The 15502-nt window shown below is 53.9% G+C and overlaps 1 protein-coding gene across 10 annotated transcripts in view; it reads left to right on the forward strand.

Annotated features, from left to right (window-relative positions):
• Nucleotides 1–13814, forward strand: part of LOC102696625 (protein jagged-1b) — a 47713-nt gene extending 33899 nt beyond the window's left edge. For 9 of the 10 annotated variants that reach the window (XM_069187805.1, XM_069187806.1, XM_069187803.1 and 6 more), the window contains 10 exons: nt 1114–1174; nt 3068–3198; nt 3538–3657; nt 4726–4839; nt 6613–6726; nt 7729–7842; nt 8946–8992; nt 9706–9879; nt 10077–10260; nt 11326–13814. In XM_069187805.1, the coding sequence (XP_069043906.1) occupies nt 1114–1174; nt 3068–3198; nt 3538–3657; nt 4726–4839; nt 6613–6726; nt 7729–7842; nt 8946–8992; nt 9706–9879; nt 10077–10260; nt 11326–11675 (1409 nt within the window). In that variant the 3' untranslated portion in view covers nt 11676–13814. The remainder of the gene's footprint in view (nt 1–1113; nt 1175–3067; nt 3199–3537; nt 3658–4725; nt 4840–6612; nt 6727–7728; nt 7843–8945; nt 8993–9705; nt 9880–10076; nt 10261–11325) is intronic. The other variant, XM_069187807.1, reaches the window with a different exon arrangement.
• Nucleotides 13815–15502: the final 1688 nt, after the last annotated feature.

Genomic DNA, 15502 nt, shown 5'->3' on the forward strand with positions numbered 1-15502 from the left:
GGGGCAGGGAGTGTGAGGTCGTGGGCGGGGGTGTGGGCGTGGCCAGTGGTCACAGGCCAGACTGGGAGTGGGAGGGAGTGAGCAGGGTGTGGGCGTGGCCAGTGGTCACAGGCCAGACTGGGAGTGGGAGGGAGTGAGCAGGGTGTGGGCGTGGCCAGTGGTCACAGGCCAGACTGGGAGTGGGGGGGCTTGGGCGGGGGTGTGGGCGAGGCTGGTGGTCACAGGCCAGACAGGGAGTGGGAGGGAGTGGGCAGGGGTGTGGGCGTGGCTAGTGGTCACAGGCTGGACAGGGAGTGGGAGGGCGTGGGCGGGGGTGTGGGCGGGGGTGTGGGGCGTGGCTGGCGGTCACAGGCTGGACAGGGAGTGGGAGGGCGGGGGCGGGGGTGTGGGTGTGGCCGGCAGTTACAGGCGGGGCAGGGAGTGGGAGGGCGTGGGTGGGGGTGTGGGCGTGGCCAGTGGTCACGGGCCAGACTGGGAGTGGGAGGGAGTGAGCAGGGTGTGGGCGTGGCCAGTGGTCACAGGCCAGACTGGGAGTGGGGGGGCGTGGGCGGGGGTGTGGGCGAGGCTGGTGGTCACAGGTTGGACAGGGAGTGGCAGGGCGTGGGCAGGGGTGTGGGCGTGGCTGGTGGTCACAGGCTGGACAGGGAGTGGCAGGGGTGTGCTGTACAGCAGGTGAACAGTAAGTGAAGGAGAATATGAAAGGCTCTTCAGAAGGGGACAAACCAAACCTGCACCAGCATCACTGTGTCACCCATCACTGCACTGACCACTACAGCACAGACCTTAACACCACAGCCCCCTCACTACACTGACCACGACAGCACAGACCTTAACACTTCAGCCCCCTCACTGCACTGACCACGACAGCACAGACCTTAACACTTCAGCCCCCTCACTGCACTGACCACGACAGCACAGACCTTAACACTGCAGCCTCCTTACTGCACAGACCAGCAACAAAGTTATTTACTAGGTATTAGGGGGGCAATTATTACTTCTTCCAAAGTCTAGTGTTGCATTGTTTGGAAATATAACCCAGATCGTAATTTTCAGTGTTTTGCTTGTTGTCGTCAGAGACAGTCTAATTCTGCGGTTTCTCTCTTTCTGTTCCAGCTGTCTGCAGGCAAGGCTGTCACCTGGCTCACGGGTACTGCAGCACCCCTGGGGAGTGCAAGTGAGTGCTTTATCAGCCTGATTGATTGATTGATTGATTGATTGCAACATACAAAGTAATGGCATTAGAATCAATGAGCAGCAGCCACTACTGCCCCCAGGAGAGCAGCGCGGGTTCGAGGCAGAGCAGAGCTGTGCAGCGGGGAAGGTGGGGGGGTCATGAAACGAGGTGGAGAGGAGGTCAGGGCGAGGAGTTCAGGGACCCCTGCCTTCTGCTGCGCTGGGGTTTGATGGTTTGGAGACACAGGAGTAGCGAAGGAGAAGGGGCGAAGGAGAGCAGGCTGGGCCACCAGGCAGCGGCGCAGCCCGACCCCCCCGCCCCCGCGCCCAGACACTCTTCCTGAGCAGCCCGTGTCTCCATTCACTCCCTGCAACGGTCAGGCCGGGGGGAGCCGCGGGGCGACGAGAAGGCACGCTGGAGAAATAAATCATCGGGATAATTACCCTCGGAATGACTCGGGAATGTTTTTGTGGAAGGGGGATTCCACAGCTCCCGCCAGAGGCCTCTCTGCTGCTGGTGGCTTCCTGTGCCCTCCCCCTTGTCAAGGGTCTCTCTGCGGCTGGGAGACGGAGTGGGGTTGGCCCAGGGCCACGTAGCCAGAGGAGAGCGAGGGATTGGGAGAGAGGGAGGGACGGAGCGAGGGATTGGGAGAGAGGGAGGGACGGAGTGAGGGATTGGGAGAGAGGGAGGGACACAGTGAGGGACACAGTGAGGGAAAGAGAGGGAGCGAGAGAGGGCTGGCGTGTGGGAGAAGAGAAAGAGAGGGAGAACCGGGGGAATAGTTGCTCCCCTCCCAAAGACTTGGGCTCCGTGCTGCCATGGCTCTCCAGAGGGCAAACAGGGCCCTACTGCCAGTTCCTCTGCAGCAGGAGATACCCACACCCAGTGAGAGCATCACTCTGCACCCTGCATGCCCACTTACAGGCGTCTAGAACTCTGGAGGTTCATTCCACCTGAGCTTTAAAATGACTTCATTCGGCCAATTACAATTTAATTAGCACACATTAACATGTATGTGATCACTGACTCTTTAACTGTCCTTGTAAAACCTGCAGGACCAAGGTAACTGACCCCTGACCTGCAGGGACTCTTTAAGCGGCGTGCTGCAGGACATCTGTGACAGTTTCCTGCTTTGAGAGTTAAAATAGCTGTGAGGTCTGCTGGCCTGTGTTTGATGAATGGGATCCAGTGTCTAGCCAGCTGGTATTGGCCTCCCAAGATAAACAGGCCATCAGCTCTCTGTAGTTCTTCAAAGAACAGGTCATCTGGCCATTTCCTTAGTGCAGGGGACACAGAGTGAAGGCCTGTAAGTTAACTCATAACTATTGCACAGTGTCACAAAACATCCCTCTTGGGAAAGCTGGAGTGGACTGGTCTAAATAAAAGCTGGCTATGAGCACAAGCCCCTTTCCAGCAGACAAACCTCCACCAAAACAGTCTAACTGGGGCTTACGCTAAAAGCCTTTTTGTTGTATTAAATTTCTAACAGGGTTCTGGGAACAGCTGTGATTTTATTTAATAAAGAGCAGAGAACCCCCCCCCCCCACTAGCCTCTACAGGGAAATGGGGGTATTAGCCCATTTCCTCTGGCCTGCTCGCAGAGTCCTGCACACACTTTCCTCAGGCGACATTTCCCTCGCAATTTCAATGACCCCCAGCGCAGAGGCGCGAGTCCCCTGTACCCCCTCCACGGGCCCGGGGAGGGGGCTGAAACGTGCCGGCCGTGTGGGTGTTTCCGTGTTGAGTGGGAGGCGGCTCACGAAGGGTGAGCGCGCTGGAGTGCGCTCTGGCGTGTGTGCGTGCGCTGGTGCAGGCCGGCGGGGTGTGAACCGGAATGACGACGCTGGCTCACTCCCGCTCTCCCTCTCTCTCCCTCTCCCTCCCCGAGCCCAGGTGTCACTACGGCTGGGAGGGCCCGCTGTGCGACCGGTGCGTGACGTTCCCGGGCTGTGTCCACGGCAGCTGCACCGAGCCGTGGATGTGTGTGTGCGACACCAACTGGGGCGGCCTGCTGTGCGACAAAGGTGAGGGACGGGGGACCCCACAGCACCCTGCACCCCGGCCGGTCAGCTGGCCCTGCCACCTCGGGGGGCTGCCCACACACATGCGCGTTGTCTTAGAGTGCGGCTTCTCGAGAGGCGCTGGCCCAAGGACCTTAGGAGCTCACACAGGAGGTGGATTTGTTGTTTGTCTAGATCTGCGGGGCAGTAGGGGAGAGTAGGGGCCACCCCGCTTCAGTCGGGCTTCCTCTCTTCCTCCCCCCTGCGTTTCTCCAGCGGCGACAGAGCTGGGGGTGCGCAGTTTCACTGGGCAGAGCGGCACCGTCAGCCCAGCCTGCTAACTCCTGCTCTTCTGCTCCTCAGACCTCAACTACTGTGGCACCCACCAGCCCTGCCAGAACGGGGGCACCTGTGCCAACACAGAGCCCAACGAGTACCAGTGCATCTGCCGGGACGGCTTCCGGGGCAAGAACTGCGAGATCGGTGAGCAGCAGCCGGCGTTCACAAACAGTTCGGATTGTCTGTTGTGTGTCTGACAGTGAATTCAGATTGGTGGGTTGATTGAGCCCTTTTTACCCAGAGGGTTGTTAATAAGCGCAGGACAGTAGATGAGAGGAGGTGCCACCCTGCTCCCTCACCAGGGTTGTGTCTGCCTTCTCTCTCTCACAGCAGACGAGCTCTTAGCTCTCACTGACACCAGCAGTGTCTCACACCTGCTGCACTCTTCTTCAGCCCGGTCACTCACTGCTGACCCTCCGCAGACGGGAGAGCTAGTCTGCCCTGCGGCCAGCTCAGGACTGAATCCTGCTAGCCCTCTCCCGGGGAGGGCTTCGGGGTGCTCTTACGCCACTCCCCCAGCTCACGCCCACTCACGGCCTCAGCTGTGCTTGCTGGAGCAACGCGTCACTCTCTTCTGCGAGTTGCGCCCCATACCGAACACACCCTGTGTGACACCACAATAGATGGTGAACACACAGCACACCTGGTGAATTCATACTGCACACAGTGCACACCTGGTGAATACACACTGCACACACTGCACACAGTGCACACCTGGTGAATACACACTGCACACACCGCACACCTGGTGAATACACACTGCACAAACTGCACACCTGGTATATAGGTACTGCACACAGTGCACACTGGTGAATACACACTGCACACACTGCACGCCTGGTGAATACACACTGCACACACCGCACACCTGGTGAATACACACTGCACACACCACATACCTGGTACATAGCTAAGTGCTCTGAGGATCTCAGTGACATTTTTCTTGAAAAACACCAATGCATCCTATTCACAGTCCTTCCTCATCACTTCCACTTGTGTCTGATGGCATTTCTTTTAAACCCAGGAAAATGCTGGCGACTCCTCCTCGGGTGGCAATGTCCTTTTCATAACACTATGACCAGTATTGCACACATTATCCCAAATCAAGAGTGCATTGCATACCTTTAACTTGTCACCCCCTCATTTAGCTAGAACTTAAGAAGCACCAGTAGGAGTACAGGAAAGTGTGACTGGTCATGTGTGTGTTTGCAGTGGAGCACGCGTGTCTGTCCAACCCCTGTGCCAATGGAGGGACCTGCGTAGAGGAGGCTGAGGGCTTCTACTGTGTGTGTCCCGAGGGCTGGACTGGACCCAGCTGTACCACAGGTAACCCAGCCTGACCAGTGACCAGTGAACAGCTCCTGGAACTGTCGCAGCTATGTCTACTTGAAAGTGACTCTTCTTGTCAAACCATCAGGGTAAAAGCACAGTACGATGGAGTAACGTGCATTCAGATCATTGTAAAAGCACAATAAGATGCTGTAAAGTGCAGTCAGATCATAGTAAAAGCACAGTAAGATGCAGTAATTTGCAGTCGTATCATGGTAAAAGCCTAGTAAAGTGCAGTCATGTGCAGTCAGATTGTGGTGAAAGCCTACAGCACTCCCTCTCTGACGTGACCTCACCTAGAACACCTTTATTCTCACAAGACACCACATGTTGACTCTGGGACTAAGCCGGTTAAGTAATTGGCTTGTGAGCCTCGAATGGCTCAGATGAAATGTACGTATCTGGCAAGTGCCTTGAATGGACCAGACAGGTAATACCTTAACCGGATTACGAACCCTTTAAATAGTATCCGGGGCTGCTGCTCGACCCCGAGCTCCTTGATCTGTGAAAGAGGTTAGATCTGCATCCTGTTGCTTCACACCCCCCTCGCACCTGTCCCATTCCCTTGGCCACGCCCTCTTCCCCACCTGCCCTGCCCATTGGTCACGCCCTCTTTCTGCCTGTCCTGTCCATTGGCCACGCCTCCTCCCACCTGTACTGTCCCTTGGTCACACCCCTCCCAACTGTCCTTTCCCTGGGCCATGCCCTCTTACCCACGTGTCCTGTCCATTGGCCACGCCCCTTTACCCAACCTGTACTGCCCCTGGGCCATGCCCCTTTCCCACCTGTCCTGCCCCTTGGCCCCACCCCCTCCCACCTGTCCTGTGCTGTGCATTGCTCAGGGCTCTCTGCTCGCTGCTATGGTTCTAGTTGTGGCCATTTGGCTCTTCTAGCTTTGGTAGTCAGTAACTTATTGATCCTCGTGTCCCATGCAGGCTTTTCCTTGAAAGAAATTGATTTCAGCGACAGCAGCTCCCAAACTCCCAAATAACCTGCCACCTGTTCCATGTAGTTTCAAGGCTTTTCTGCAGTAGTGTGTCTTTTACACTGCATGAGTTCACAGTGGCTTGACCAGGCGCCTGTCTGTGGCTCCCTCTAGCTTCAGAGTGCACCATGACACCGGACACTCCTACAGTACATATTCCAGTGTACACTGTCACGAGGGCGGTGTGGATAATGCAGGCTTTTCTGTGTGCAGTCAGCCTGCCCAGAGTGAAGAATACAGTCTCATAAAGTCCAGTGTCTTGGTTTGGCCTAAGAAAGCAGATGCCTGGGACTGTGCCCACATGTTGTAGCAGGCCAGCCCGTGCAGCTAGTGCTGTCAAGAGAGGTGTCATTATTGCTGCGTATGAAAGGGTGATGTTTCAGTGAAGGGGGTGGTTTAACATGCGCTGAGCTGGATGAAGCTGGGGGCGTGGATCCAGGCAGGTAGGAACAGAACCCATTTTGGCTCTGCCACCCCGATCCCCCCCCCCCGCCCCCCCCGCCTTCTCACCGCCTCACAGGAGTGGGCCCTGGCGGGGGTGGGTCGCCGCCAGCCACGCCTCGACAGGAATGAGAACTGGCCCAGACAGACAGAGAGCCCGCTGGAACTGGCTGATCTGTGCCGTCTGCGCCCAGCCCGTTCTCGGCACGCTGCGAGAGCAGGAGGGAGGGGTGTGAGCGAGCTGGTGCCGAGACCGGATATCCCCCCCTCCGGACCACGAGGCTGGGGCCGGCGAACTTGGAAATGAGTGACCGCCTAAAGCCTGTCTCTCCGCCCCTTCGCAGGCGTGAACGAGTGCCAGCCCAATCTGTGCAGCCAGGGGGGGACGTGCCGGCAGCTCCAGCACGGGTTCGAGTGCCTTTGCCCACCGCAGTGGACCGGCAGAACGTGCCAGCTGGGTAAGCTGCGTGCCGACAGGCGTCAGAGCAAGGGCAGTGGTTCTGACCAGCAGGTGCTGCCCCCCTGCCTCTGAGGCCACAGCCTGACCCCAGCCTGACCCCAGCCTGGCCCCAGCCTGAGCCCAGAGAGCAGGATTCCAGCCCGGGCTCAAGACTGATAGAAATTGAATTGTTCAATTTTCTCTCAGTTCCTTGGCATTCATATCCGATTTTTTTGCACAAGAATCAGCGTCCCGTTCCGTACACCCCACAAAGCCAATTCAGGTGCTCCAGTCTACTCCGTGCTATGCCCTGGGTTTTGCTTCGGGTGTCCCTGTAGTTCTCATTTACTCAGTTACTCAAAGCAGTAGTGTTAGTCTTGGAGTCGAAACCGGCAGTACGAAGAAGTCCTGGTTATGGTTGCTTGTGATTTAGTTTAGAAGGGGCTTGTCACTGGTCTTGCCGATCGCTGCAGATTGAAAATAAATGAAGATATGCAGACTTGCATTTTGCAGCTCACAAAGTTGTAAACAGGGTGACACTCTTCGGATTAAAATGCCTTTTTGGTAACCGTGAGCACTGGCCCTTAGTATTCATGGCTTCAGGGTTTCAGCCTCATGTTTCTCTCTCCGGTCACAGGCAGGGCAAGAGCTAGGCGGGCGTGATATATCGCCCTCTCATCAGAGAGGAGCCTAAGAGTGCTTCTTCTTCGATACACACGCAGGAGAGAGAGGGAATAAGAGATCAATTCTTCACCGTGATGGACACACGTGACATCGCAATTGAATCAATCACAGGCTTGGCTGCCCTCCAAGAGCACTGTCATGATGGAAATCCAATCCTGTACCTGTTCTTAATATATCCTTTACCGCAGTCAATACCCATCGATGTGACATTTGTGCCTTTGAGATTAGGTTTAATTAAGGAGATTGCCGTGATTCTGGAAGGGCTTCTGCAGAGATGAAAACAGTAAACAAAACATTGATTTTTTTTCATGTTTTTTTTTCTCTCCATCTGTCCCAGACACTAACGAGTGTGACAGAGGGGTGTGTGTCCATGCTGTGGCGTGCCACAATCTGATCGGAGGATACTTCTGCGACTGTCAGCCAGGCTGGACCGGGCAGGACTGCGACATCAGTGAGTAGAGGGGAGTCGCCCCTCCAGGCACAGACAGGGCCATCGGGACAGGAGCACAGAGTGTCAGATCTGCAGCAGTCCTGGCCAGTGTTGCATCAGATCAGAGGCACTGATCAGCCCCTGTTCTTCCGAATGAGCAGTGGAACTGCGTGGAAGTGAATATAAAACCTAGAACAAAGTCCTTCTTTACTTTGAGGGGTGGCGGGAGTGTGAGACAAGTGTCTCGGATATGTTGTTGAAGCCGAAACCCTGACTTCTTAAAAGAATCAGCTGAATAAGACTAACTACCGAACCACCCAGCCGGGTCGAATGGCTTCATCTCGACTGGGACCTGCCCTGTGTTCTTATCGCAGCTCTGACGCTGCCAGGCACATGGTGTGATAAGCAGCAGGTGTCCTGACTGGTGGACATTTCAGACAAGGCTTCCGCGTTGTCTTTGTGTCCTCTGTCCCAAAACAAGGGTTGTAGGGCTGGTTTGAAGGTTCCCTGGCCACCCGGTTGCAATTTACACTCTTCTGCTCAAAGACTGCATTGAGTTTTAAGCAGGTTTCAATGCCCGTGACTGACCAGGCCTGTGTCCACTCCCACAGTGCCTCTGTAAAACCTTGGGCAGCACCCTGGGGCCCTCTGATAGCCGGGCAAAATCCCCTGTGTTGCCAGAGAGTCAGCAGCTCTGTCCGTTTTTAAGTCCCAGCACTAGATCGTTTCTTTCTGACACTTTGTTTTGGTTCTGCAAAGAGCCTCCAGGTTTGCTATATTAATGCCAGCGTGTTGGCTGGTCTAGGCAAAATGTAAGGCGAGAAGTGAGCACCGCAGGGGGAAGGCGATAATTGGTGCACTTGTGAACAGGACAGTGAGTGCCTTGTCAGCTCCATCTGACCTTAGCGTGTGCCCGATACTTTGCCTTTATTATCTTCTGGAAACAGGGGGCGTCATCGCCCTCCGGTGGCCACCAGGTATGCCTGCGACTGGCGGTGTGGACTGCCGCTGGACACATTCCACATGGCACCTCTTGCACCTGCAGCAGATGTCATGGCTCTGGGGTGCACAGCCGTCGTGCGTTGAGCTGTGTTGCACTGACACCTCTTGTGCTTCTTTTCCAGCCAACCACACCTGCCAGGGGAAGTGTCAGAATGGGGCCGTGTGTGAGGTAGGCCATTCTCCTCTGTTGTGCCAGCAAGGCTCGGGAACAGAAGGGATAAGATACCCACGTGTTGCTTTTTGTACTCTAGCCTTTCCAGATTGGTGAATGACGTGTGCTGTAGGAGTGAGCCATCCTGCCTACAGTGGTAACAGAGGGCCTTGCCCCATGATTCCTGTTAACTGCAAAGTAGTATCAGTTCCTCATGGTGCCATGCAAGGAAAAAGAAGGGTGATGCACATGACCTCATGTGATTGCTGCTACATCTGCCTTCTTTCTGCCACTGAAGGCGACAGCATACATGGCTAACTGTGAACGGAGACAGTATCAAGGGACAGCAGACAAATCAGGCTGCAAGAAGCTGCTGAACTGTTGCTTTAATTGCCACTAGAAGTGCACGTACCTGCTGCTGGGGTAATTCTTGATATATGCCACGGTAAGGCAGTGTATATGTGTATTGTACACAGGAACACAAGGGAAATCAGTATTTGGTAAAGCCAGCTCAGGACTGCACAAGTGTAAAAAAACACTTAAGTTATGGCTTAAAATCAAATTCACATGTTTCACTACAGATATGCTCCTTTCGTCTCTCCGGAGTGTTTTCCTGGAACTGGCTGTTTTCCCAGAACTGTTTCCTTGTTTCTGGAAGTTTGTTTCCTTGTGCAAGTTGAGCAGAAGAGTTGGAAGTGAGTCTGTCATAACCTCTTTTTCTTTCTTCCCAGGAGTCTCTGACAGGCTACAGGTGTCAGTGCCCTCCGGGCTTCACAGGGTCTTACTGCCAGACCAGGGCGAGCCACTGTGACAGTGCCCCCTGTCTGAATGGAGGACACTGTGCTGAGGAAGAGGAGACTCCGCAGTGCCACTGCCCCCTAGGCTACAGTGGGAAACACTGTGAGGTTTGTATGAAACTCCCAGTTTTCTCCATGGTTTTCCCAGTCTGTCTGAGATCCCTCAGAGCTCTAATCATCGTAAAAGTGCTGCTTCTCTGCTGAACAATGCAGTTAAACACTGATTTGACTGAGCACCCAGGGGTGCTCTGAAGTCTGGGTGGCAGTGGCTCTTAAGTCACTGTGTGTCACTGATCGTCTCGTAGGAAGTGCTGGACCTCTGCAATCCCAACCCATGCCAGCAGGGGGCGCCGTGTCAGAGCACGGAGGGTGGCTACCTGTGTGCCTGTCCCCAGGGCTACGAGGGGAAGGAGTGCTTGAGCCTGAAGGACACCTGCCATGAGCCTCACTGCCAGGGAGAGCCTTCTGGGAGCACAGCAACGCACACAGGTACAGTTCCACAGACACACTTACAGACCCCTCACTTCTTCACAGACTGTAACCCTGTCCCCTCCTGTGATTATTGTGGAATGTGCAGGTCCTTTGTGTGTATTAGTTGTAGCACCTGTGAATCAGCCTTTGTATTAGTTGCCTGTGTGTTTTAATTGTGCTTGTTTGTATCAGCCTGTGTTTTAGCTGCTTGTGTGTTAATTATGTGTGTGTATCGCCTGTGTGTGTTGATTGTGCGTATCGGCCTGTGTGTGTTGATTGTGTGTGCATCGGCCTGTGTGTGTTAGTTGTGTGTGTATCGCCTGTGTGTGTTAATAGTGTGTGTGTATCGGCCTGTGTGTGTTAGTTGTGTGTGTGTATCACCTGTGTGCGTTAATTGTGTGTATATTGGCCTGTGGGTGTTGATTGTGCGTATCGGCCTGTGTGTGTTGATTGTGTGTGCATCGGCCTGCGTATGTTAGCTGTGTGTGTATCGCCTGTGTGTGTTGATTGTGCGTATCGGCCTGTGTGTGTTGATTGTGTGTGCATCGGCCTGCGTGTGTTAGCTGTGTGTGTATCGCCTGTGTGTGTTGATTGTGCGTATCGGCCTGTGTGTGTTGATTGTGTGTGCATCGGCCTGTGTGTGTTAGCTGTGTGTGTATCGCCTGTGTGTGTTAATAGTGTGTGTGTATCGGCCTGTGTGTGTTAGTTGTGTGTGTGTATCACCTGTGTGCGTTAATTGTGTGTATATTGGCCTGTGTGTGTTGATTGTGTGTGCATCGGCCTGCGTGTGTTAGCTGTGTGTGTATCGCCTGTGTGTGTTGATTGTGCGTATCGGCCTGTGTGTGTTGATTGTGTGTGCATCGGCCTGCGTGTGTTAGCTGTGTGTGTATCGCCTGTGTGTGTTAATAGTGTGTGTGTATCACCTGTGTGCGTTAATTGTGTGTATATTGGCCTGTGGGTGTTGGTTGTGTGTATCGGCCTGTGTGGGTGTCACCTCTGTCTCTGTGTGGGAGTCTGGCTGTGGGCACCGGGGGTTGTGTGTGCCTGTGCCTGACGGTGCTCTCTGCGCCTCTGCCGTGCCAGGCTCCGGGAGCACTCTGTACGTGGTGATGGTCGTCCTGCTGGCCATGTTGGTAGTGGGAACGACGCTGTGCATCTACCTGCTGGCTCAGCTCCGGAGGCGCAGGAAGGAGCGCCAGCACGCCGGGCAGGACGAGGGCATCAATAACCAGCGGGAGTGCGTCACCCTCATCCGGAACCTGGGCGGCCCTCCCCCAGTGCCCCGCTGTCGTGAGGAGATTGAGCTGAGCCTGCCGCCCACCCCAGAAACCAAGAAGCCCAGGAGGAGCAGCGCCAAGCTCGACATCTCCAACCGGGAGCGCGAGAAACTCAACCGCTTCCACTTCTCCGACAGCCAGGAGGTGGAAGTGTGAGGCCCGCCCCGCCTGTCGGCTTCTGTCCGTCTGCCACTGCGGCCACCCGTGCTCCCAGGCTTTGCAGGCCTTGCTAGGCCCCCGAGGGAAGGGAGTGAAGGGTTTGGCTGCTGAGGAGGCTGGAGATCGTGAGCCTTGATTGCCCAAGAGGGGGCGAACTGCTGCACAGCTCTGTTGACTCCCACACCTCAACCCTTGTGGCATTTTCCCCCTGAGTTGGAACTCTTGACATAAGCCTGAGAGCCTGAGAGCCTGAGAGAAGAAGGCCTCTCTTTGGCGTGTCTGGGTATCGGTGCACCTGCTCTGCCCTGTTGCCACTATGAAGGTTCCTTCCTTTTGATGGAGGCAGTGATGTGAGGGTCAGCATTGAACTTCTCATTCCAGCTGTTAAACTAATCGCATTTCCTTTATTGGAAGAATAAAGTATTGTGTTGTTTTTTTTTTGTTTGTTTCTCATGTCAATGAAGGCAATATTGTGTATATGTGTGTGTTTTGACAGGTCCTTTAACGATAGAGCTGCACCTGGTGTTCGTATAAAAGCTTCTGAGCAGCTGTTGCGTGGGTAGAGAAATCTATACAGTACATCCAGCAATGTTATCAGTAAATCTGATTCATACTCTGCTTGTTAAATGTCTTGTTCAATGTGTTTTGCCTTCTGGAGAGAATGTGCAAAGCTAGAGAAAGTCCTGTGGGGACATAGTTCAGTGCTGCGCAGACCTGAGTCAGAAGTGTCTTGACATTGCAGTGCAACTCCTATATGTGTCCCTCCTATACCCTTTACACAGCTAAAGAGCACTCTCTACTTCACATGTGTGTAATCCGTTTGAATTTTAATTTACAAATAAGTCAAAAGCGTGAGAACGAAATATTTCGGCCACTTTTGTTAGATATGGTTTTGCAATAGACATCCACCAGATCAAACTACAGCCTAGGCCAAACACGACTCCACTGTGCCAGACCAGTTGCCCTCCACCAATCCTGCTGAGCACAGGTGGGCTCTCCATAACCCCTTCCCTGCTCTGTATCTCTGTACACCCACTTTCACCAGACCCCTGGAGGTTCTGAACCAGAACTGGGCTATGGTCCCACTGAACAGGGCCTGTGACCCCGCCTGAGAGAAGAGGAAGTGACGGGGGGTGCAGTGGGGACCCCAACATTAACAAAGTGCAGCTTCCAGATTGCGTTACTGATCGGGGGTCTTAAGAGCTCATTGCATCGGGGCATGAGTTACATTTCTGTAGTGTCGGAAAGACAGGCTGGAGGACAGACCTCTTGACCACAGCTGGACAGTACACACTGGCCAGTTTGACTGACCCCTTCCCTGAGAGGCTGTGGGGTGGAGAACGGGGAGGTGATTTAGTCCTGTCTGATGGAGGTTTTCTGCGATTGTTCCTCAGCTCTGTTTCTCAAGGAGCCACAGTCCCTGAGGGGTTAAGAATATGAGGTTGGTCACAAACAGGAGGAGCCACTCAGCTCATCCAGCCTGTTTGGAAGTTAGTAGCTAACCTGAGGATCTTATCCAGCAGTTCCTTGAAGGAAGCCAGGGTAGCGTCTATGTCAGTGGCTGGAAGCTTGTTCCACACTCCCACAATTCGTAAAGAAGCGCCTGCTGTTTTCGGTTTCAAATCCAGGTCCACATAGGCTCCACTTGTGTCTTCTGGTCTGTGTTTCAGTGGTTTGCTATTTCTCTTTAGGCCTGGGGATAAGCGCTCAGTTAAGTGAAAAATTAGTGGTTCAATTAACTAATTATCTGCTCAGATGGAATGACAACCTGAGGACCCCATTGCCCTTGGGAAAATGCCCTTAGGAGCTGAAGACAATGGCAAAAAGCAACCTAGAAAGGTTACTAATAAGGGAAAATAATCTAGCTCATCCAGCTCGTTTGGTAGTTAGTAGATGACAAAAGGATATTGTCCCCTTTGAGGCGGCACGTTCATGCTTGTAAAAGATGTATGATTTTTGTACTTGTCTGTAAATAGTTCAGCTGTATATAGTGTACATATTTATATTTTGTCTTTTATTGACCATTTTTGTACCGTGAAATCTTTGAGAGTTTTTGGTTCATCTCTGCCCTTTTTCCTTGTGTCTCTCGTGATGGCCAACCGGTGCGAACAGTAATTAAAACTTGTTTAACACCAAGAGTGCAGCCTGTGTCTGTGTGTGCTGGGACCCCGACAGGCCACCCCAGGGGGGCATCTCCCCAACCCCATGCTGACAGAGCGAGAGAGACTCCAGGCTGCTGCTGTGAACTACGGGGAACCACAGTGGAGAGCCCTGGACCCTGGCCAGGGTTAACTACAAGGAAGATGGAAAAAGCAGGTGGCGGGGCACCAGCCACAGACAAGCTTTTCCTAAGCAGCACCAGTTCAATCTGCTTCTGGGCCTTACTAATTGAAGTGCTTGTACTGACTCACTTAAATCCTTGTTTATGCTTTGTCTTCTGCCAAGCATCCCTTGTACTGCCAGAAGGAAATAAAAAGCACTTGTTTTTTTGGCGGTTACACCTACAAAGGCCTGTATCACTACATATATTATTTTTGGAGAACTCTTTCTTCACTAAAACAACTTAACCATGGGGGGACAGGTCTTACTGCTGTTTCCTGTGGTTCGTCCTGCTAAAAACTGTTCAGTAAAGCTCAGTGAAGCACGAGGGGGTGTACTAAGGCGCAATGTTTCCAAAGAATTTGCTCCCTAAGACCTCTACAGATGAGTCATTAAGTCATGGTATAGTTTGTAAGGGAGTTTCTACAATGACCCCTGCCCTTGCTGGCAGTGCCTGGGGTCCAGGTGACGTGGGCAGCGAGGGGTTTCCCTGCCGACCAGGAAAGGTGATGAGCGAACTTCCTCTCTCCGCCCGTCCTGAGGGAGGTGCAGGAAGCGTCTGCCTGCAGATGCCTGCCAGGAGTCCGAGTCACGTCCTCGCAGGCCCTCAGATGAACCTGCTCTGGACAGGGGCTCCAGAAACACCTGCTGCTCTCGCTGCAGAGAGCGAGGGGCCAGACCAGGCGGCAGCTGATTCACCCTGCAGCTCACAGCCAGCAGCCCACTGGAGCTCAGCAGGTGTGAGCCTGGTCAGTACCTGGAGGGGACTGACTCCCGAGGAAAGCTAAGGCTGCTGCTGCAAGAAGTGTTAGTAGGGCCAGCAGGGGGCGCTCATCCTGCAGTCTGTGTGGGTCCTAATGCCCCAGTATAGCAACGGGGACACTAGACTGTAAAAAGGCGCCATGAGATGTAAAAGCATGGTCCTAACTTCCTGTGGTCATTAAAAATCCCAGGGCGTTTCTCGAAAAGAGTAGGGGTGTTATCCTGGCATCTTGGCCAAATTTCCCCCTGGCATTTACCAGTCATGGCCTCCTAATAATCCCCATCTCTGAACTGGCATCATCACTCTGCTCTCCTCCCCACTGAGAGCTGGTGTGTGGGGAGCGGACTGGTGCATCATCCAAGTGGGGCTGCACACTGATAAAGAGGAGTCCCCATTACCTGTAAAGTGCTTTGACTGGAGGCTATAGAAGTGTAAAGAATTTGTTATTATTAAATCCACGCAGAGCAGGCGGGGGGGTACAGCAGTGCCTGAAGTGTGCTGGTACTCTCTCCTCACTTGCTTCAAATTCCAGACCAGCACCCCTGTATTGCAAATGGGGGTGCTGTGCCACAGGAGGGGCCGCACTTCACATGGGCTGTTGACCCAAGGCCCTGCCCACACTGGGGACATTTGAAGGTCCTACGGCTGGGATTGCTCAAGAGTGAGCGTGAATTTCAGAACAGCCCTGATTCCGGTGTGCTGCCTGGAATGTGACCAGTTGGACTCTGCAGAAGGCGAACCG

This window comes from Lepisosteus oculatus, chromosome 3 (assembly GCF_040954835.1).
Source record: "Lepisosteus oculatus isolate fLepOcu1 chromosome 3, fLepOcu1.hap2, whole genome shotgun sequence".
NCBI lineage: Eukaryota > Metazoa > Chordata > Actinopteri > Semionotiformes > Lepisosteidae > Lepisosteus > Lepisosteus oculatus.